At 35.8% G+C, this 24,407-nt stretch overlaps 1 protein-coding gene across 2 annotated transcripts in view; it reads left to right on the plus strand.

The window, feature by feature from the left end:
• Positions 1-24,194, plus strand: part of SCYL2 (SCY1 like pseudokinase 2) — a 59,219-nt gene extending 35,025 nt beyond the window's left edge. For both annotated transcript variants that reach the window (XM_082634592.1, XM_082634593.1), the window contains exons 6-18: positions 513-734; positions 1,530-1,646; positions 2,238-2,363; positions 3,292-3,468; positions 5,111-5,233; positions 9,265-9,378; positions 10,657-10,789; positions 13,086-13,204; positions 17,726-17,826; positions 19,782-19,848; positions 19,986-20,081; positions 21,070-21,189; positions 22,609-24,194. In XM_082634592.1, coding sequence (XP_082490718.1) covers positions 513-734; positions 1,530-1,646; positions 2,238-2,363; positions 3,292-3,468; positions 5,111-5,233; positions 9,265-9,378; positions 10,657-10,789; positions 13,086-13,204; positions 17,726-17,826; positions 19,782-19,848; positions 19,986-20,081; positions 21,070-21,189; positions 22,609-23,253 — 2,160 coding nt within the window. In that variant the 3' untranslated portion in view covers positions 23,254-24,194. The remainder of the gene's footprint in view (positions 1-512; positions 735-1,529; positions 1,647-2,237; positions 2,364-3,291; positions 3,469-5,110; positions 5,234-9,264; positions 9,379-10,656; positions 10,790-13,085; positions 13,205-17,725; positions 17,827-19,781; positions 19,849-19,985; positions 20,082-21,069; positions 21,190-22,608) is intronic.
• Positions 24,195-24,407: the final 213 nt, after the last annotated feature.

Below are 24,407 nucleotides of genomic sequence, written 5' to 3' on the forward strand. Positions count from 1 at the left end.
AATTTAAGTAAACATTTTTAAGGGAAGCAGAAAGAATTAGTATTGGTTGAGTACATACTATGTGTCAGGCACTGTGCTGGCTCTGTTTTCCATACATTTGTTTATCTTACAATATCCCTTTGAACCTGTTAACTAAATCACATAGCTAGTTGGTGAAAGAACAAGGTTTCAAACAATAATCTATTTGAACTCATAAATTTGAAGCCTGTGTATCAGAAAACATAGGCCAGACCTTTCCATATTCATAATGTATTGTATAGTGTAGTGATAATTTGTCTTCTGGGAGAGAGTGCCAATAATCTCAAAGTTATAAGAGTTCTTATTCTTATCTCTTAACTTGTTTCATGCACTTTCTAGTTTTGGGATTTGGGGAAATTTAGAATTGAAAGTGATGGTGACATTTTTACTTGCATGACTGAGTATGAATTTAAAACTAAATTGTTACTACTTGACAGTGGTTTGCTTTAATTTAACTATTTAATCTATGTAATCCTTTTTCTGTTTTTTTATAGCCTAAGTTTCCATGTAAAGAATGGGACCCAAATTTACCATCATTGTGTCTTCCAAATCCTGAATATTTAGCTCCTGAATACATACTTTCTGTGAGCTGTGAAACAGCCAGTGATATGTACTCTTTAGGAACTGTCATGTATGCTGTATTTAATAAAGGGAAAGCTGTATTTGAAGTTAACAAGCAAGATATTTACAAGAGTTTCAGTAGACAGTTGGATCAGGTATTTGCCTTTAAACATTTGCTTGCATTAAAAATGTATTAAGTGTTTAGTTTTTTCCAAAATATGTTCAGAAAATTCTCTAAACTGAGATGAGTGTTTCATATTTTAAGTTTTCATAAAGTCAACTTAACAAAAGTAATTCTTAGGTAATATTTGTTACTACAACTTTAATCATGGCATTTATTTACTAGAGTGAAAATTGAAATATGGTCTAAAATACTGGGTGTTTTGTTTTAGGAATAGAGACAATTTCAGGTATTAAAGATGTGTTTTAATTATCTTGCAACAGTAGAATTAGCCATTTGTTCAATCTAAAAATATATTTTTTAGTAAATTTCAAAAAGTTTTCTTTTTTTATTTATTTATTTGTTATTTATTTTTGGCTGCATTGGGTCTTCGTTGCTGCGCGTGGGTTTTCTCTAGTTGCAGTGAGCGGGGGCTACTCTTTGTTGTGGTGCATGGGCTTCTCATTGTGGTGGCTTCTCTTGTTGCAGAGCCCGGGCTCTAGGCGCACGGGCTTCAGTAGTTGTGGCACTCGGGCTCAGTAGTTGTGGCTCGTGGGCTCTAGAGCGCAGGCTCAGTAGTTGTGGTGCACGGGCTTAGTTGCTCTGTGGCATGTGGGATCTTTCTGGACCAGGGCTTGAACCCGTGTCCCCTGCATTGGTAGGCGGATTCTTAACCACTGCACCACCAGGGGAGTCCCTCAAAAAGTTTTCTTAAATGGACTATTGACAGTATAAATGTGTATCTTTTGAATGTTTTATATTCATATTTAACATTATTACTCTTTTGAAGCTGAGTCGTTTAGGATCTAGTTCACTTACAAATATACCTGAGGAAGTCCGTGAGCATGTAAAACTACTGTTAAACGTAACTCCAACTGTAAGACCAGATGCAGATCAAATGACAAAGGTGAGTGCATGTGAATTCCTGCCTTAGATGGAGGGACAAAAAATGAGTTAAAGTTGATTAAATGCATCTGAAGATTTAATCAGATATAGTCCCCAGATAACATCTGTATTCTTGAATGTATTAAATATTCATCTTCTTTTAATCTTAAAGAGTTAAACAATTTATGCAGGTAAGTGCTCTGATATGAAGTTTAAGATTTCACATAAAGAGACCTAATAGTTACAGTTAGGCATGCAGAAGTTCTAGACACCCCAAGAATTCATAGCCCTCAAATTCACTCATATAACCAATGGATTTTAATGAATGGTACTGTTTATGCCCTCAAGATATTTTACTTAATCTTTTAATATTTTACTAGTTATGTAAAGAAAATGTTACTGTGCAGCTAACTCACAGGTACTGATTCTGAAAAACTGACCTTGAAAAGAAAAATAATTTATTACTTTCTTATTCTTATAATTAGAATTTTTATTGAGTGGTCTTTAGCATTTCGCTAAATGTTTCTGAATATTTTTTCATCATAATGTGTCAGTTTCAGATATGAGAAGTACTTTAATACTTATCAGAATAATTCTGTTTCTCTGTTTTTAGATTCCCTTCTTTGATGATGTTGGTGCAGTAACACTGCAGTATTTTGATACCTTATTCCAAAGAGATAACCTTCAGAAATCACAGTTTTTCAAAGGACTGCCAAAGGTTCTGTCAAAACTGCCCAAGGTTTGTTGTTGATCAGTTTGTTATTATAGTCAGGAGTATAGAATTTAAAATTTACTTTGACTTACTATAATAACCCTTCCAAAAAAAAAAATGTAACTTTTGCCAGGGGTACATAACTGACTATAAAAGGCTACAGATTGAAGTCACAAAAGTTTAGTGGACCTTTTTTGTGTGGTCCAAAAATTATTAAATAGGGTAAAAAATTGGAAGGATACCACCTATGCAAAGGCAGCACTTGGACATTAAACATCAGAAGAGAAGTCCGTAAACTGTCATTGTGGAAATCACTGCCTCACTAGCAGTTATACTGCTGTATTGATACTAGTCTCTCCAATTCTTTTACTCTCCCTTTCTGGCTTATTAAATCGTGAGGATAATATGGTCTAAAAATATTAGTGATTGCTAAAGAAGCCACTGGCTGGAAAACTAGTAATTCCTTTGCAGAAATATCTCCAGTGTTTAATCTATCAGATATTCATTGGTTATGCACTGTTTGTCTAGCCCTTTACTTAGATGCTGTGGAGAATAAATGGGAAACAAAATATTGTCCTTGCTTTCAAGGGCTTTACAGTAAGTGTAGATAGGGTTAATGTGCATGAAACAACAATTAACAATGTGTGGTATGAATCATAAGTAATGAAGAAATTAAGAGGAGAACTATATTAGTGAAGACTAATTGGGGAAGATTTCCTAAAGGAAGGGTAATCATATGTCCCCCTTTATCTATGATGTTCCCAAGTTATGTCTTTTGTCCTGGCATAATTAGCAATAGCACCTTATTTTACTCTCAAAAGTGTCCCAGTTTCAACTATAAATTATATAGTCACCTTACCCAAAGGAATTGGAGATTTTAGACTCTTAACTTCAATGTTAATACTAAAGACCTGATATAAATATTAGTTTTATGAAAACATTTTTTGCCTTTCAGCGTGTCATTGTGCAGAGAATTTTGCCTTGTTTGACTTCAGAATTTGTAAACCCTGACATGGTACCTTTTGTTTTGCCCAATGTTCTACTCATTGCTGAAGAATGTACCAAAGAAGAATATGTCAAGTTAATTCTACCTGAACTTGGCCCTGTCTTTAAACAGCAGGAGCCAATCCAGGTATGTATGTAGATATTTTTTTCCTGTTTATTCAGTGGTCTTAGTCAATGATAACTATCATTGAAAAGAAAAGGAAAGGATATTTGACTTTTTCAAAATTGAGGTAAGTGTGAGAGACTTTCTTTTCCATTAGTCAGAAGCTATTTTGCATATGTTTGAAGTGAACCATTCCTAAAATTATAATTGAACTTTGCAAATAAATGTCTGTAGCTCTCCACAAGTTACTGTCTCAGAAAACAAATTGTAATGAGATTTTGCATGTGTTATATTGTTCCCATTGCCTTATTGAAAGTTACAGGTTTAGGAAAATAAATATTTATTTTTCTCCTGCACTTTTAAGTATTTCTGTTTTTTTGTTTTGTTATTAAGAGTCTTTAATTTGTAGATGGTTTATGCAAGTTGTTTCTCTTTATTTTATTGCTAATAAATAGTTTCACCAGAAGAGGAGAAATGCTTCCAGCACCATGGAAATAATATGTGTGTGTGTACTGTTAAGGGAAAATTTAATTAGTCTCTGATATAGACCCTATTAAAATATTTATTTGCCAGATTCAAGGTAGACTTGGATTTAAGAGAGCAGTAAGGTCACATACCTGGGTTAGAATCTTGCCTTCTTCATCTCCTTGGACAAATCATTACTCTCAAAGTTTCTATTTTGCTCATTTCTGAAATGTGAAAAGGGTTGTTGAAATTAAATGAAATTTTCTGGCACATGGTAAATATTACTAAGTTTCTGCTACTACATGGCAAGAGCTTATTGGTAAACCATTGATTACCTGATTTAATGGTTTTATGACAGACTGTTTGTGGTCCTTCCATTGAAAGGAGGGGAACAGAAGGAAGTCTGTGGTAGTAAGACAGGAGTTCCCCTGCTTAAGGAAAGGGCAGGTGAGAGAGCTGTAGGCTTCGAAGCAGAGTTCTCCAAACATGGTCAAGGTGTCAGGAGGGAAAGGAGTGGAGTCCCATGTTCACTAAGCTATGCATCAGATAGGATCCTAAGGAACCTATCATCTGAGCTTTTATTTGTCTTAATTCTTTGTATTTTTTTTCCCTTAGTAGTGTAGTAGTAGTAGTCTAGCTAAAAATCCCTTCTGAAAAATTTTAACTGAGCCTTGACAAAACTAAGTATTCTGCATGGACAGAAGGGATAGTTTGTTCCTTATTACTTACGTATGTGGTGGCAAACAAATGATCAGGGACAATTGAAAATGTTTCTAGAATTTTTCCTGACAGTCCTTTTCATTTCTGTACCTTTTCTTCTCTTGAACTTTATAGAAGCCTAGTGATAGAATTTACTTCTTTGGGACATCTGACTTTGCTGCCCTCAGGCTTTTATTTTTTTACCTGGGAGCTTTGCAGATAGTTGGTACTTGTGGGTGAGTGATGTATTACTGAAGATATGTGAGAGTTAGGAAATTAGTCTTTATTTAAATGTTTAAACTGAGAGCAGATGTTAAATATAGTGCTTCTAGAAACATAAGAGACTTGATTTATATGTTTTTGTCTTCCATGCCTTCAGGCTAGCAACATGGTGAGTGTCAAAATACATAACTTATTCTTTTGAAGCTACTTTAAATTTTGGCATGTATAAAGTGTCATAAAGATTCTAGACTTTAATACATTGTTTGCCTTTTCTACACAGATTTTGTTAATTTTCCTCCAAAAAATGGATTTGCTACTAACCAAAACTCCTCCTGATGAGATAAAGAACAGTGTCTTGCCAATGGTTTACAGAGCCCTAGAGGCTCCTTCCATTCAGATCCAGGTATAATATTCAATTTTTTTTCCTTTAATGATGATTTTGATTCTTAAAGCAAAAGAAAGAAGTAAAGTACATTTTAAGTTTGTCATAATTTTTTTAATATAAAGCTCAATAGTATATATTAATCCATTGAATTGCATGACGTATACTACTTCTAGTGTGTTCACTCCTAACTAATTTGAAGAATCAATTGATGAATACCTGTATTAATAAAGTAAAATGAGGGCTTCCCTGGTGGTGCAGTGGTTGAGAATCTGCCTGCCGATGCAGGGAACACGGGTTCGTGCCCCAGTCCGGGAAGATCCCACATGCCGCGGAGCGGCTGGGCCCGTGAGCCATGGCCGCTGAGCCTGCGCGTCCAGAGCGTGTGCTCCGCAACGGGAGAGGCCGCAACAGTGAGAGGCCCACATATCGCAAAAATAAAAATAAAAAAATAAAGTAAAATGATGTGTTGCTTATCAGTAATGTACTATTATAGAAGGTTTGATTTGTTGTAGTTTGGATTGCTGTATACCTTCTTCCTAAATGAGTAATTAATATATGAATGAAAATGACAAAGATGTATGTGCCTTTTTCTTATGAAAGTGTTAAGTAGGTACTTCTCATACTTATAATTTTCTTTCATGTTTGATAACTCAGTCTTCTATTCAGAAATGTTGTTCCTTTTGCATTGAAGTTAATTTGTATAGCAGGTAGGTAGAAAAGCAGATAGTAATTTAGTGTGACCATCCCTAATGCATTTATAGTCAGGCTTTTGTGTTACAAAAGTGCTGTTAAAACATCACATACTTTTTTAAAAAATTTATTTATTTTATTTTTGGCTGTGTTGGGTCTTCGTTGCTGTATGCGGGCTTTTCTCTAGTTGTGGTGAGCGGGGGCTACTCTTCGCTGCAGTGCGCGGGCTTCTCATTGTGGTGGCTTCTCATTGTGGTGGCTTCTCTTGTTGCAGAGCACGGGCTCTAGGCGTGTGGGCTTCAGTAGTTGTGGCTCGTGGGCTCAGCAGTTGTGGCTCACGGGCTCTAGAGCGCAGGCTCAGTAGTTATGGCTCACGGGCTTAGTTGCTCCGTGGCATGCGGGATCTTCCCGGACCAGGGCTCGAACCCGTGTCCCCTGCATTGGCAGGCGGATTCTCAACCACTGCGCCACCAGGGAAGCCCAAACATCACATACTTTGCCAAACTTTTAGTTCTGTAATTTTGCTACTAAAATATTGGTTGGGTTATCTGGAAAAAAATTTTTGGATTGCTATTAAAAGTATAATTTAGTTTGAGCTTTTTTCCCTCACTTTGGAAAATAAATACTTATGTTAAGAACATCTCACTGCATAAAAGGTGTCATATTTAAAAGTTTATGGTCTCTTCACCAGTGCAAAGATTCTAGTAAAGAAAAACAAAGAATTTTACTTTCTTTTTTTTTCTTTTTTTTTCTTTTTTTTTTGTGGCATGCGGGCCTCTCACCACTGTGGCCTCTTCCGTTGCGGAGCACAGGCTCCGGATGCGCAGGCCCAGCAGCCATGGCTCATGGGCCCAGCCGCTCCACGGCACGTGGGATCTTCCCGGACCGGGGCACGAATCCGTGTCCCCTGCATCGGCAGGTGGACTCTCAACCACTGCGCCACCAGGGAAGCCCAGAATTTTACTTTTTATAAGTTATTGACCAAAGCTTTTTTTTTTTTTAAATGTGAACCTAATACCACACATATAAGGTCACTTGTTTGACTCATTTCAGTCCTTATCTAAGTTTTCTTTTATTCCAAGTTGTGAAGTTGATGTTAAAAATTTTCCTTATAACGTCATCTCTTGCTGCCTTTGTCCAAATGACGTGGAATGTTTGGGGAAGGTACTTACTATTACTTTTAAGTGCTTTCCAAAGGAATTGTGAATTATAGCTTCTTGAAACATTCCCAGAGGCCCTGTGTAGTCAACCTGGTTTTATATTCAGTGAAATTAGGGAGGAGAGGGAGGATCAAGTGATCCTAAGGGGGTTAGTTTGGCCAATAAGTTACCAGCAAGTATTTTATTAAAATAGTTAATACATAATTCAAATTGAGCTGTGCACTTTGCCAAGTTTTAGAAACTAGCATTTCTGATATCATTCAATATAAGTGTTTAGTCACCAGTCCAATTAACTAGTATCAACATTGCTTGGTAAGGGTCTGATAAAGTTAAAGCCTATCTAAGCTTTGGGAGAGAGAGCAAGAGCAAGAAACAAAAATCTTTTCCTCAAGCTTCATGCAAGTTAGAAGATTAGGAGGTAACTTCTGAGATTCATTTTTGGAACGGTATTTTTAAATTGAAGTTTGATTAGAACTATTTAAGAGGCTAAAGAGAGTTTAGAAAAGCATTTGGAAAAGTAGAAGGTCGTTAACAAAAGTTAGGGTCATTAGAGGCATTAATAGAAATTTATATGAGAACCAGTTTTTAAAATTATTTATCTTTAAATAAACGTAGAATATGTTTTCATTCTCCCCTCCCCACCACCAGTTATAGAGAAAGTAGAAAATAATAGGCAGAAGTTCCTGAGAATATGCTAATTGTACTTCGTTTTGTTTTGTTTTGTTTTGTTTCAATCTCCTGTTCTTAGTTTCTTTACTCTGTCTCCTCCTATGGTTCTCCCCTCCTCTAGCCAAGTGATTTAGACATAATTTAAGATTTCCCTCTCTGTGACCTACTGCTGGATTATATGGCGTAGTGCATGTGTGCATCAGTCTCTCTCTCTCTGTCACTCTGATATCAATTAAGGGCTGAACTTCCCTGTTCCCCTCTGATAACAGGAGCACAGTATCTCACTGACTGCTCATCCTTGCTCATTCTCTACCATCTGTGGAAAATAGTCCCTTAAATGTAGTTTGTATTTATTATCCTCAAGTTATATCACCTACTTAATTATTATACTTCTGAATAGATATTAATATTAACTCTTTTCTTTCTATCTGCCTTTTGGAAGTCTGGGGATAAGTTAAAGCAAATAAAATACTTGCCAGTATACTGATAACAGATTTTTAGTGGATGATTCATTTCTATCTGCTAACCATAAATGAATGTCTTTAAGTTTACCAAATATCGTCAATAACTCCTTCCCTGATATACATTTATACCCCCATTTTCTTCAGTAATCTCTTTTTTGCTTTCCTACAAGGATCATTCTGCCTTATAAGGTATCTGAGATTAGGTTCTTCAGCCAGTTATTTCTCAAGCCATTTCCTGTTCTTTTTTTATCTCATTTAATCCTCCATCATCCCCCCTTTCTTCTGTTATCCTTGAAGTTCCCAGTTCCAGTCATTTACACTATGGCATGGCATTAAGTTAACAAGAATGTTTTAAATAACTTTTCCTGTTTCTGTCATTTATATTGGCTTTAGTTTCAGAATTTAGAAATAGTTAAAAATATAAAGGAAATTAAAATCCTCTGTCAGAGATGCCCACAGTTAATATTCCCAGATATATCCTTCCAGTTTTTTTCCCTAAGCCTGTAGACAGATTTAAAAAATGGGATTATATGATAGTATCTTATTGCATTTTATCCTTGATATTGTTAAACAGTCTTTGAAAATATATTTTAAAATGTTTGTATTATATCCATCATATGGATATATGTAACAGCTAAGAAATTCCTTATTTAAGAGGAATAGTTTTACGTGACTTTGTTCTTGATTTTTCCCTTGTTGTGAAAGGTAGCAAAACTTAGATGTTACTTTTTTTTTAGATGTTCCTATTTCTAAAAATGAATGAAGAATTAATTGTGTTATCAGGGAAAGAAACTGGGAATGCGATCAGGGAATTTTGGTATATATGCTAGTTATATGACCTAGCATGAATTTGAGCAAGGTCTTCTGAGCCTGTTTCCTCATCTGTAAAATTCAAAATTGATAATAAGTATTTTTCTTTCAAACAGTTGTTGAAAAGATCAAATGATATACCATACATAAAAGTTTATTTCAAGCTATGTGACAAATTAGCCATGCAAATGCAAAATATTTTTTAGTATGTGAGAGAGCCTTTCTCTAAGATTGATCCGATTTATTTTCTTAATAGGAACTCTGTCTAAACATCATTCCAACCTTTGCAAATCTTATAGAGTACCCATCCATGAAAAATGCCTTGATACCAAGAATTAAAAATGCATGTCTACAAACGTCTTCCCTTGCTGTAAGTAATCGCATATTAATTTTTGTTTTTCTTTCACGCCTCATTGGCTTAAATAATTTTCTTATTGTTTAATAACCTTTTTATAGTTTGTTCATATATTTTGTCATGGCTATAAGTAGACTATATATAGTACTATGAAAGTGAGCAATAGCCGTAGTTTTCCCTGATATATAATTTTACAGTATTCCATCCCTGACATTACTCCCGTCCCCTAACTTTGAGTGCTTCAGTAGAAAATTTGAGTAATTTTTTTCTTAACCCTTTTCTGCTTTAAGCCACAGTTTTTTTTTTTTCCATCTTTCTTGCAGAAATGTGGTGCTTTTTGTTTTTTTACCAACTAATTGTTTTCTGCTTTTCTTAGTTTACTTAAAATATATATATATATATATATATATAGTTTTATTGATATTATGATCCTGACTAAAAGTACTCTATCTTAACAAATTCTAGCTAAAAAAGTCGGGTGTGAAATATTTATCAAAATAGTCAAGAGAATATAGATATCACAATTGATAGAATTGTGATAAAAGAGCTCCTAAATATCAGGTTTTAGTAACTGTATTAAAGATATATTTAGAAATACAAAACTTTATGTAGGACAAATATACTTTTCACATGTTGTTAAAACATTTAGTTTAAGAATGACTTGAACCTGAATTAGAGAAAAATACTGGAAGCCCAGTAAAATTAATCACTTGGTGGGAAAATTTAGTCCTTTTTTTTTTTTTTTTTTTTTTTGCGGTACGCGGGCCTCTCACAGTTGTGGCCTCTGCAGAGCAGAGGCTCCAGACGCGCAGGCTCAGCGGCCATGGCTCACGGGGCCCAGCTGCTCCGCGGCATGTGGGATCCTCCTGGACGGGGCACAAACCCTTGTCCCCTGCATCGGCAGGCGGACTCTCAACCACTGCGCCACCAGGGAAGCCCAAGTCCTTTTTTATAATTCAAATGACCCCAAGGAAATATTCTTAGCAAACAAACGTGTAATAAAGCTTTTCAAATCCTAATTACTTTATTTAAAAAGATATAAAATTAAAATCATTCCTTACCTTTAGCTACCTAGTATCCTGGCAAAGCAATCAAAGGTTCTTTCTGAAACAAGTCAGGAGAATTTATAAATATGTGAATTTTCTATATTGATAAAGGACGAGAGCTTTTAAACCTACTTTTATTCTTGAGGTTTTAACATATACCTATATGAAGATTATACTCATACTTAAAATATTTTGGTCTAGATTGCAAAGACTTTAAATGACTAATTCAGTTTACCTCTTTTAATAGGTACGTGTAAATTCATTAGTGTGCTTAGGAAAGATTTTGGAATACTTGGATAAGTGGTTTGTACTTGATGATATTCTGCCGTTCTTACAACAAATTCCATCCAAGGAACCTGCGGTCCTCATGGGAATTTTAGGTAGCTGAAAACTTAATGTCGTTTGATGCTACTTTATTGTCTTACAGTTATGCAAGTAAACTTTTCAATCTATAAAACCATTTTGTACTCTTTTCATGTATATAGCATTCAGTAACTGAAGAATGATGGGGTAAATGCCATGATACAACTTTTCTTTGTGTTAATTTTAGCAAAAGTGGTAGGACTTGACATTTATAAAGGAGTAAGATATTTGGGAATCCTGGCTTCACATATATCATGATAGCATGTAGTTTTCTCTATAAAATGGTACTAAATAAGAGAGGCAAACAAAACTATGTGAAATGCTGATACCAGTCTTTTTTTTTTTTTTACATCTTTATTGGAGTATAATTGCTTCACAGTGGTGTGTTAGCTTCTGCTTTATAACATAGTGAATCAGTTATACACACACATATGTTCCCATATCTCTTCCCTCTTGCTTCTCCCTCCCTCCCACCCTCCCTATCCCACCCCTCCAGGTGGTCACAGAGCACCGAGCTGATCTCCCTATGCTATGCGGCTGCTTCCCACTAGCTATCTACCTTACGTTTGGTAGTGTATATATGTCCATGCCTCTCTCTCGCTTTGTCACAGCTTACCCTTCCCCCTCCCCATATCCTCAAGTCCATTCTGTAGTAGGTCTGAGCCTCTTCAATAAGTGGTGCTGGGAAAACTGGACAGGTACATGTTAAAGTATGAGTTTAGATCACTCCCTAACACCATACACAAAAATGATACCAGTCTTAATAGTAATACCTGTTGTTTATTTGGTACCTGATTTGTAAGAGGCACTGTGCTGAGTCTTTTCTCTGCATTACCTTATTTTGTCCTCTTCAAAATCCAGTGAGATAGGTACTGTTATTTCTGTTTTACGGTAAGGAAACTGAGGCTCAGATGGGTGAGGTAAGTTATTGAAGGTTATACAGCTGATAACTGGTAGAACTGGTTTTTAATTTAGATATGTTTAAGTCTGAACAAATATTTTTCACTGCTAAGTGATGTGCCGATGAAGCATTATTGGCCTTACAGCACATTCTATTCTATCAGCATAATTATAAATCACTCTGTAAAAAAAACTCTGAAATTGCCTATAAATAGTTAAAGCCCAATCTGAAAATGTTCAGGGTCTGCTGCACTAATAGAGATAGACCTAGCTGTGGAATCACAGAAACATTAACAAGTTACTAAACTTGAAGTTCTTTGTTAGTTTTGAAGAAAAACTATGTTATTCAGCCATGTATCTTTATTACCTACTGTAGTGCCTGATTTATAGAAAGCCCTCAGTAAATATTTGTAGAAATGGTCAGTAAGTAATCTGTTGTGGACCTCTGTAGACGTAGAACTTTTGTGATATGGTATGAAACTTTTGAGCTCAAAGAAATTAGTCTTCTTAAGAAGGAGTTTGACGTAGTGGAAAGAGCCCTAACCCCAGTCCTGGCTATGCCAGTTCCTGGAGTGACTTTGAAAAGTTTCTTCATCTATCAAATGAGGATAAAAATAATAACATTTTAGGAGTTCTGTGAGAATCAGTGAGACCAACTGAAGGGAAAGTAATGAGCATAGTGCCCTGCAAATAAGCATTTAATGGGCCCTCAAAGTTATTCTTTGAGTATGTAAGTGAAGTGTGCATTAACAGCAGAATAACAGGAGATGGTGTGTTCTAAAGCTTTGGATTCTATACAAAACACTTATAACACAAAAGCATTCAGAGAATGAGGAGCAAACGTGCTCAGTTTACCAAATGAAGGCTTTGTGCAATAGGTGTATCAAGCAAGGTCCTGAAAGTTGAGTAAATAGGTAAGACAACAGGGAAGGACTGTGTGGAGTTGACTTAAATTATTAAAGTTCAGAGATGTTCAGTCTGATTCGTTAAAGAAGTGAATAAAGGTATAGGACCTATACTTAGACACTTTAAATAGATGTCTCAAGTTTGAATGAGATGTCTGAAATATATATTTAGATGTCTTCAGAATAGAGAGACATTCTGTAGCCTTACTGCTGCACTGTAAGAACGGTATCTAGTTCTGATAGACTTTTAATTTTATACTATCATTAAATGCATTCTTAAAACCAAAAGAATACAGGATAAATGTGTCATGGTATGTTAAATCTAAACTGACAGTAACACTAAAATCATTCTGATTCGTATATAAGAGCATCCTTCTTCTAAGCATTGATAAGGAAAAATTTGTAACTATACTGATTATCAAGAGATTTAATATAGATACACGGTTTTTCTGATTTCTATTGATTTGTGGTACTGAATTATAACATTTGTCTTACTCTTTTCTGTCAGGTATTTACAAATGTACTTTTACTCATAAGAAGTTGGGAATCACCAAAGAGCAGTTGGCTGGAAAAGTATTGCCTCATCTGATTCCCCTGAGTATTGAAAACAATCTTAATCTCAATCAGGTAGGAGTAGTTTTGTGCTTTATTCAATTTATTCAGCTTACTGTTTTCTTGGCATTGAATGTATAAATATATTACGTATAAATTGGTAAAACAAGGAAAAATATGCCGAAGAGATGAATGAAGAAAGTTTGTGTGTTCAAAGTAAGCAGTATGTGAGTTGGAAGGATGGATTATTGGAGGCCTAATTGGGAGATAGTAAATGAGCAAAATTTTGAAAGATGTGTAGGATTGGGGACTACTTCAAATTTGGGACTGTGAAATTGACATGAACAAAGGGAAAAAAATATGTCTGGGCTGTGTATTCATTATTTATTGCTACCTCACAAATCACCACAACTTGCAGGTTTAAAACAACATAGATTTATTATCTCACAGTTTCTGTGGGTCAGCCAAGCCAGGGCATGATGCTCTGCTCAGAGTTCCTTACAATGCTGCAGTCAAAGACTGAGGTCTCATCTGAATGCTCAGCTGGGGGAGGATCTGTTTCTAAGCTCACTCAATGGTCATTGGCAGGATTAAATTCCTTTCAGACTCTTGAACCGAAGGCCTCACTTTGTTGCTTTCTGTTAGCTGGTTGCCTCTGTGAATTTCTTGTTTCATGGGCCTCCAACACAGCATCATCTGGTTTCATCAAAGCCAGAAAGAGTCTGCTAGAAAGATGGAAGTTATAGTCTCTAAGAATGTAGTCAAGGAAATGCCATCCCATTACCTTTGCCATATTCTGTTGGTTACAAGCAAGTCACAGGTCTTGCCCATGTTTGAAGGTAGGGGATTACACAAAGACAGAGTAGCAGAATGAGGAGATAATTGGGACCATTTTAGAGTCTATCTGCCACAGGGAATGAATAATACAGTTTGAGAGATACTTATAATCAGGGAGTGATGATATTAAGATAAATTGAGACTAGAATAGGTAGACTTTCGTTTTATGTTATTTTATTTTATTTTATTTTGGCCATGCCATGCAGCTTGCAGGATCTCAGTTCCCCCACCAGAGACTGAACCTGGGCCACGATAGTGAAAGCCCTACAATAGGCAGACTTTAAATGCTCATCTCATTTAGGTATTTGAACTTTCAAGATGTGGTAAATGTTTGAGCAAAGGGACTATGTACTCAAAGGTTATTATAGAATTACCTCTGCATACCTCTATCACTGTAGTTGTCATAGCTATATACTTGTGTGTCTGACTTTCCCAGAAGGCTGGTTGTTATAGCTTATTCTTCATTACATCCCCAGTACTTAGTACAGTGCCAGAAACAAAAATTTTTATTGAATTGAGAGAAAATTTGAGGTACAGAGTAATGACAAGGCATTTTGCTCACCATAAAACTAATGTTTAATGATGTATAATGGAAAAGATGGGGAAGGGTTACTGTTTAACTGAGAGTGTCGGAAATGGATAGGCTGGCAAGGTTTGGAATTCAGGACTAAAAGTGAATTAGAGCAATGAAGGAAGCAGAAAGCTGAGAGTTAAGCAAGAGAGCTTTTGGCATAGGGGAGAGTGCTGAGTGAATGGAGTTTTCAAATTAGAGAAATTTGTAAAATTAATCAGATCCAAAATTTCATTTGAAGTGGTGGGGTAAGCCCCTGAAGGTTTGTGTCCTTAGGTTTCAGTTTTTGTCTTGATAATTTCTTCATATCTTGGATGGCAGGGTTGAAATTAGGATTGGCAAAAAGGGAGGATGAATATTGGGGAAAAATAGAATGATAACATGCCTAAGATAGTCTTCAACTTTTGGTCATTTCTGTTCTTAGTTCTCATATATATGATTTAGGGTGTTCTAAAATATTCTCAAATGCTTATTTTAGGATATATAATTACATTTGAAGTGTGTTAGTTTTCTTCAGCTTTATGGTTGATTTTTTGGGGGGACCTATTTTCATCAGCAGAAATATTTAGATTCATATCATCTGGTATTTTACAATAGTTAGCATGGATGTGGTCTGCTTTCCTATTCATTTCATGGACAGGGTTCCTAATTCAAGACTGCCCTCTTCTGTCAGTTCTGATTTAAAATAATCTAAGTATATTATACATTATGTGAAAAAGATAAAGTAACTTAGGAAAATACATTTTTAGCATTTGATTAAAAAAGAGCAAATACCATGCAGCGATCCAAACACAATCACAACTTGTGTTGGGGGACGGTTCCTATGTCCACCCCCAGATTCAGTGATTCACCAGGAGGACTCAGGCCTCAGCCAATGGTTGTACTCACAGCTATGATTTGTTATGGTGAAAGAATATAAAGCAAAATCAGTGAAGGGAGAAGGTTCATGGGGCAAAGTCTGGGGGAAACCAGGCTCAAGCTTCCAGAGTCATCTTTTGGTGGAGTCACACAGAATGTGCTTAATTTCCTGGGTAATGACTTGTGACAGTGTGTCTGAAATATTGCCAGCCAGAGAAGCTCATTGGAGACTCGGTGCCTGGAATTTTTATTGGGGGCTGATCAAGTAGCACCCCCTGCCTGGTACTCAAATTCCAGTTAGGCACAGTGAGCCACTATTATCAGTTAATGGTGGGAACCTCCCAAAATCTGAGTTTCTGGACACCAGCCAAGGGCCAAACTTGCAAGCAGGCTTTTCCAAGGATAGCAGTGCAGGCCTACTATGTTAATGCCGCAACAATATAGATGAATCTCACAAACATTATGTTGAGCAAATGAAGCCAGACACAGAAGAGGATCTACTGAATGATTCCATTTATATGAAACACAAAGACGGTTAAAACTACACTGCTAGAAGTCAGAATAGTGTTTTGTCATATGGCGAGGGAGGGTAGGAAATGACTAGAAGGGGGCACAAGGAAGCTTCTGGGGTGCTGCCAATGTTCTGTTCTTTTTCTGGCTACTGGTTAAATTCAGTTTGTGAATTTTTTGAGATGTGCACTTATATGTATACTTTTCTGTGTATGTTATATTTTGTTAAAAAGTTAAAAAAACTAATCAGCAAAGAGTCAGTCATGGTAAACAGCTAAGGAAATATGCCTTTTGTTACTCTTATGGTCAGACAGAGGATAAATGGATGATAGAGCATGGTTGAGAGACAGCATAATGTAGTAGAAAAGAGTACAAGCTTTGGAGACAGACTTAGTATGAATTCTAATTCTGCCATATAAGTTATTTAGTATTTCTGAGTAAGTTGCTTTCTCTCTTGCTGAGCCTGAGTTCCCTCATTTATAAAATAGAAATATTAATAAATTTACTTTGAAGAGTTATGAGGATTAATAAAATAGTGTATTTATAAGCACCCAGCCCAAAGACGTAGTTGTAAGATTTGGGGAGGGGAAGAAAGCAGTTTCTAGAGTCTTCCTGTAATATATGGTATTATTAAAATAAATTGTTTATGATGATCCTAAAGTACCATAAAAATTATTTAACTAGGGACTTCCCTGGTGGTGCAGTGGTTAAGAATCCACCTGCCAATGCAGGGGACACAAGTTTGAGCCCTGGCCTGGGAAGATCCCACATGCCGGGGAGCAACTAAGCCCGTGAGCCACAACTACTGAGCCTGCGCTCTAGAACCCGCGAGCCACAACTACCAAAGCCTGCGCACCTAGAGCCCGTGCTCCGCAACAAGAGAAGCCACCACAATGAGAAGACTGCGCACTGCAATGAAGAGTAGGCCCTGCTCACCGCAACTAGAGAAAGCCCGTGTGCAGCAACGAAGACCCAATGCAGCCAAAAACAAACAAATTAATTAATTAAAAATTATTTAAAGTTTAACCAAAGCTTAAACTATGTTTAACTTTAAATTAGATATACTTTATGAATTTTAATTATTTGGAAGTTAGATTATGTATATTTAATATTTCTACTAACTTTTTAGAAAACAGGCTTATTTTAGCCAAGCGTCTTTTTTTTTTCTTTTTTTTCTTTTTTTTGCGGTACGCGGGCCTCTCACTGTTGTGGCCTCTCCCGTTGCGGAGCATAGGCTCCGGACGCGCAGGCTCTGCGGCCATGGCTCACGGGCCCAGCTCCCTCGCGGCATGTGGGATCTTCCTGGACCAGGGCACGAACCGATGTGTCCCCTGCATTGGCAGGCGGACTCTCAACCACTGCGACACTAGGGAAGCCCCAAACGTCATTTTTATAATGATCTGAATAAAGAGTAATTTTTTATGCATTATTAAGCAGATTGTTTTCAGATATGCACAAATTTAGATAGTCGTTTTTGGATTAGTCTAGAAAAATCAATATGTAATAACTGCTGGAGTTGAATTTATATAAGACTGCTGAATAATAGCTGTTTGGCAACTCAGGGTGTAAAACTTATTGAGAACATGTTTTCTGGAACTTAAAAGTCTCATCAACTATATCACCACCATACAGAGACACTGTAAAAGCTTGCTATGATATATTGAGCTAAAATATACTATTCTTATGTCATCAGTGCTATGAGTGGGTCATATTCTGATAAAAATAGAGAATACTATGAATAACTTGTTGAATTATTTTATTAGATTACCTTTGTGGCTAACTTGAAACATTATAACCATATCAATTTCTTATTACACCAGTTCAATTCCTTCATTTCCGTCATAAAAGAGATGCTTAATAGATTGGAGTCTGAACATAAGACTAAACTGGAGCAACTTCATATAATGCAAGAACAGCAGAAGTAAGTAGGTTGCATATGAATTGCACATGGTCCAGGAATGACATTAAAGTTATGTCATGGTTGATTTTCTAAAATACGGACTAGAAAAATTGAAGGATTTCAATTTGACTCTATGTAAGGCATATAAAAATTTTCCAACATATTAAGTTGAACTGAGTTTAAATAGAATGTTGTTGAAAATCTGATGTCATTTCTGAAATACAGAAGCATAATAGGATGTAACCCTAGCATTTTCTCTATATAAAGAAAATTCTGTTTCTAAGAAAATCTCTTGTCGCATTAGCTACTGGCATTGTAAACTCAGGGTGCTGATTGCCAAGAGCACCACTTAAAAATATTTTTCAAATCTGTGAAATCCTGGTGTTTTGATTTCTCCTTCTTTTTTCTCTAACCCCAGAAACATTTATAGAGAATTCATTCCATATGTAGTACCACAGCTTGTACCTCTTTTTTTGTTTGTTTTTAGGGAGGATTTTCTAAATTATTTGCAAAATATTAGTATTCAAAGGAAGAGGGGAAGGGTAAAAATTATTCAGTGGAAAATGCCAGTTTTTATGATCAAATCTCCACTATATTCTTTGCTCCAGAGGCAAAACATGATTTTAGGATGCCTGTTAAAGTTTAATCCTGAGTCAAAGACATCTGAAAATCAGTAAAATTGATATCAATCATGAGCCAAGTCCCCCAAAAGAAACTTTTTAGGTTCTGTTCCAGTGTAAGATGAAGGCTTTATGGAAATAAATACACAGGGTATAGAATGATGTGAAATAGCCCTTTGTATGCACTAAGTATTCTGTGATGTATATATTTATTATGTTTAATGGATTGACTATATTAACTTAGGAACTCTGGAAAATGATCTTTAAAAATTACAACAGAGAGAAATTTTCTATTATTTATACTTGAGGTGTAGATGAACCTTCTCTTTTTCTCCTTCCTGTCTATATCTTACCTGTTTTTCAAGACATAGATCTTGTCCACATCACTTATTCAGTGATTATAGCATTTATTGTTAGAATCACAGATTCTGGGATGAATGGGTAAAGAAGATGTGGCACATATATACAATGGAATATTACTCAGCCATAAAAAGAAATGAAATTGAGCTATTTGTAATGAGGTGGATGGACCTAGAGTCTGTCATACAGAGTGAAGTAAGTCAGAAAGAGAAAGACAAATACTGTATGCTGACACATATATAAGGAATTTAAGAAAAAAAGATGTCATGAAGAACATAGGGGTAAGACAGGAATAAAGACACAGACCTACTAGAGAATGGACTTGAGGATATGGGGAGGGGGAAGGGTAAGCTGTGACAAAGTGAAAGAGCGGCATGGACATATATACACTACCAAACGTAAGGTAGATAGCTAGTGGGAAGCAGCCGCATAGCACAGGGAGATCAGCTCGGTGCTTTGTGACTGCCTGGAGGGGTGGGATAGGGAGGGTGGGAGGGAGACGCAAAAGGGAGGGGATATGGGAACATATGTATATGTATAACTGATTAAATTTGTTATAAAGCAAAAAAAAAAATAGTTAAAATGGTACATTTTACTACAATAAAAAAAGATTAAAAATTTCAAAAAAAAAAAAAGAATCACAGATTCTGAACTTAATCACATTAAGTTCCCATATCATATCTTGTCTCTCAGTGAGCTGTAAACTCTCCTATGGTAAGAACCATGCTTGCCTGATTTTATGACACTAAGTTCTCCAGTAAATCTTAAATGCTGAGCTTTAAAAAAAAGACATGTGTACAAATGTTCGTTTTGGGGGCAAGTAGACATTAATTAAGTAGTAAATAACGAAAAAGATTATGACTCTCCTTAAAGAATGAAGTTGCAGTTTGTTTAGATTGTAGTAAATTCCATGTGGATGAACTATTTTTAGTACAAGTATTTTTAAAACATACATTTCTTTTTATTGCTTTGTCATAACTCAGCTCTCTCTTACAGATCTTTGGATATAGGAAATCAAATGAATGCTTCTGAGGAGACAAAAGTTACAAATGTTGGGTCTCAGGTAAGAAGATATTTAGATTGTTATAATTTTTGAAAAAAAATGCATGATAGTGTGCTCCATTTCGGGGGCCTCTGATCTTTAAGCAGTAAAATCACAATCTTGCGTGTCATTCAGCTGGTTGACATTTTGTATTTCAGCATATTGACAAAGTCTTTAACAACATTGGAGCAGACCTTCTAACTGGTGGTGAATCAGAAAATAAAGAGGATGGGTTACAGAATAAACATAAAAGAGTAAGTGTTTTTCCTGTTCTTTTAGTACTCGTATTTATATAACTTCTAAAACCACAGATTTTTGTTGGGAAATACTATTTAGCTTAATAAGAAACATTCTTTAATTATCTTTATGAAATTTAAAAGTTATCAGTGGGTCATGCATGACCTGACTCGAGAATAAACGTGCTTAAGATTTTTAACTTTCTTTATTATTCAGTCTCCCATGTTGGTAACATTTCTAGGTTGCCTGACTTCTTTGTCCTTTCTACTGTACTTTGCCAGTCACATCCCTTGATAAATTCTACAGTGTCTCTTCTCTGATTCTGATTTTGAATAACAAACTTTAAAATGATACTTTCCAATTGAAATGTTGGTTAGCATCCGATATAAAAAATGTCAGTTTTGAATTTCTGCTGAGGGCAGTTTTCTTCTGTTTATTCAACAGATATGAGTACCTGTATGTGTGGAGCCAAGGAACTACTAGACATTGTGGTTTACAAAATTTGTTAAGAGTACATACTGCGAGCTTATAGGTTGGCAAAGTTGATATAAGAAAAAGACAGATGTTGAATTTGATGCAGACATTAGCAGTGAAAGAAATTGTTCACGTTAAAAAAAAAAGTTGTTTCCTTTTTACTTAGCTTTTTGATGAGTTTCTAAAATATTTTTAGAGTGAGCTAGAATCTCCTAATTTTATAAAAATGATATCACCTAATCATATTCTCATTGTCTGGGAAAAGGTGATTCTAATGAATGGTTTTAAAATAATAATTTTATTATTATTTTCATACTGGAAATAGTTTAGCATGGATCCTGTGAGTTTCTACCTAAAGTTAAATCTTATCATAATTCAAAGTATAACTTTGAATTGCTGTGGCAATCACCAATACAGGAGTAGTTTGTAAACTACTTGGTATTGTCAGACATACCAAAAAGAAATCTTCTGTTTTACAAATGGAATTATGAAAGTTGTCAGTTGATTTTTTTGGTTTTGTTTTGTTTTCAGGCATCACTTACACTTGAAGAAAAACAAAAATTGGCAAAAGAACAGGAGCAGGCACAGAAGTTGAAAAGCCAGCAACCTCTTAAACCCCAGGTGCACACACCTGTTGCTCCAGTCAAGCAGGTCAGAATTCATTTCTTTTGCATAATTCAAGCATACTACACTTTTTTTTCCACATCTTTATTGGAGTATAAATGCTTTACAATGTTGTGTTAGTTTCTGCTGTACAACAAAGTCAGTTAGCTATATGTATACATATATCCCCATATCCCCTCCCTCTTGAGCCTCCCTCCCACCCTCCCTATCCCCTCCCTCTAGGTTGGCACAAAGCACTGAGCTGATCTCCCTGTGCTATGCAGCAGCTTCCCAGTAGCCATCCATTTTACATTTGGTAGTGTGTATACATCAGTGCTACTCTCTCACTTCATCCCAGCTCCCCGCCCCTGCAAGTCTGTTCTTTACGTCTGCATCTTTATTCCTGCCCTGCCAATAGGTTCATCAGTACCACTTTTTAAAATTCCATATATAAGGCATACTACTCTTAAGGAGTAAGGTAGTATAGAACTTAGTCTACCTACTAGTGTTTTATAAAAATGTATTTCAGAAAATACTTTAATGTGTAATTTCTAAGAAGTATGGGCATCAAGAATTTTCCAACAACTCCTCAATAGCCTGCCTAATATATAATGTTTTGTAATAGTGCTTGTTACCAACAAAGAGGAAGCTAGATTAATGGGAGGGTTCTTAAAAAATATTAGGTCTATGGTACTAATTCAACGCTGCTCACTTTGAAATGACCAGGAATATTATATTCATGCTTTTATGTATTTTTGAGCAAAATAATTTTCAATTTTTAGCTTTTTTGTCATAGTCATGTTTGTGACTTGATCTAGGAATACTTACCTATATGTCCTGACCAGTATTTATTTCCTGCTATGGTCCAGGCAGTGTTCTACGTGCTGGTGTTAGAGCAGTGATTAAGGTCTCTGCTGATAGAAAGTTTAACTATTACTGATTTCAGAAATTACTTTATCTTAAAAGCTTTCTTTAAATTATTTTGTTGTTGTTGTTGTTGCCTCTTAATCATTAAATTTCGTCCCCTGGGAAAAATCTTTGTGGGCCAAGAGGCAAAAATAAAGTATTTTGTAGGTACTTAAAATAGAGAAAATAAATTTCCACAAAATTTTGATGAAATTCAAAATACAAAAATAATAGAGTATCCTTGTCTGTAATACAGATCTAATGAGAAAAATGCAATTCTGTTTTTTGGTGGAGGTGCAGCGGTGGAGACAGCATTTCATTTAATTGGAGTTCAGAGTTGTATTCCCTGTCATCAGATTGACTGCAAATGTTCGTCCTTAAAAAGCCTTACAAAAATATGTGGCAGGCTGGATTTGGCCTGTGAGCTGTGGTTTGCTGTCTTAGTGTAGACTATTGAGCTTAATTTTAACTTGTCCTTTATAATAAAATGTATCAAATGTTTACTAATTTTTAAGTAATTTGGAATTCTTGGAGATAAAGTAATTTCCTCATATTTTTCAGACTAAGGACCTGACAGACACATTGATGGATAATATGTCATCTTTAACCAGTCTTTCTGTTAGTACCCCTAAAATTTCTGCTTCAAGTACCTTCACTTCTGTTCCTTCCACGGGCCTTGGTATGATGTTTTCTACACCAACTGATAATACAAAGAGAAATTTAACAAACGGCCTAAATGCCAACATGGGCTTTCAGACTTCAGGATTCAACATGCCAGTTAATACAAACCAGAACTTCTTCAGCAGTCCAAGTACACCTGGAGTGGCCAAGATGACATTGGGAACACCTTCCACTTTGCCAAACTTCAGTGCTGTGAGTGTTCCTCCTGCTGGTACGAAGCTGACTCAGCAAAGACCCACAGATATGTCTGCTCTTAATAATCTCTTTGGCCCTCAGAAACCCAAAGTTAGCATGAACCAGCTATCACAACAGAAACCAAATCAGTGGCTCAATCAGTTTGTGCCTGCTCAAGGGTCTCCAGGTGTGGGCAGTTCGGTAATGGGAGCACAGATGCGCATGATAGGACAGCCTGCCTTCGGTGTGCAGACTAATCCTTTCTTTAACCCGCAGAACTTTGCACAGCCACCACCTACTATGACCAGTAGCAGTTCAGCTAGCAGTGACTTAAAAGATCTTTTTGGGTGAGGTGTCATGCTCCTGTTTTTGAAGGATCACTTCAGTTTTAATCATGGGTAAGCTGATTTACATCTATATAATTGGCTTGGGGGAAGTACTTCTGTGGGAAAGTGAATGGTCTTGTGACAGAAAAAAAACCTGTTGTCATGCCAGCATAGTAGTTGTATGGACTCTTTAACAGCTGAGGTTTTTAAAGCCTTGAGGATTTTTTTCCTCTTACCAACTCCTCTTCAGGTTTTTAAAAGACCCAACCCATATCAATCTCAATGAGAAAAAAAGACACCTGAGTATCTTGAATAGCAGAATTTTTAAATCAAATGTTTATTTTGGCTTGTAAATCTTGGTGTTATTTAAAAAAATGAGTTGATGGTAATTGCAAGTTTCATCTGTTAAATACTACATGGTACACAGTCTGCCTTCACAAGTCATTAGTCTTCATTTTTACTATGTGAAAAATCTTGATGCTGTATTGATTTGTTTGCATTTAGTATGACTGAGTGAGAAAATGATAAGCCTAATGAAAAGGATCGGATCATTTGCTTTTCCAACCTTATTACTTCTCAGATGAACTAATGTTTAGTGCAAAAGACTGAGCAAATACTGCAGAATTTAACTAAACCTTGATTTCATTGGTTCAAACTAAGGCATTATTAACTATCATAAATGCAAACTAATCATTGTAAATTATATTTTAGCATGGTCTGCCTCAAATAGTAATGTCTTTTTCTGCATTTACTTGGATATGTTTAGAATCACTTTTTTTCCTACTGCATCACAGACAGAAGAGGTATGTACTGATCTGTGCAGATCTTTGACAAAAGCCCTCTGATGTGCTTTCCCTGACTACTGCCCCCATATTTCATTTTGAATTCAAACTTCGGAGGTTGCAGCACATATGAATTGCATTTTCAAAAGGAGATTTGTAAGAATTAAACTATATTTAATGAGTATACTTTTGAGATTTCTGCTGTATTGTTTCAAATGTAATAAACTTTACTTCTCTAAAAATGAGCACTTGTATCTTCTGGCTACTAACAGATTAATTTTCAGCTTGATACGTTATGATAACGTCTGACTTCGTCAGTTACTGCATCTGAAGTTTAAATCTTCTCTAGGAATTTCAGGACCCTTTGTTGGAACATTTTTATGTTCATAATTAGCCA

Source organism: Mesoplodon mirus, assembly GCF_964341445.2.
Source record: "Mesoplodon mirus genome assembly, chromosome: 11".
Taxonomy (NCBI): domain Eukaryota; kingdom Metazoa; phylum Chordata; class Mammalia; order Artiodactyla; family Ziphiidae; genus Mesoplodon; species Mesoplodon mirus.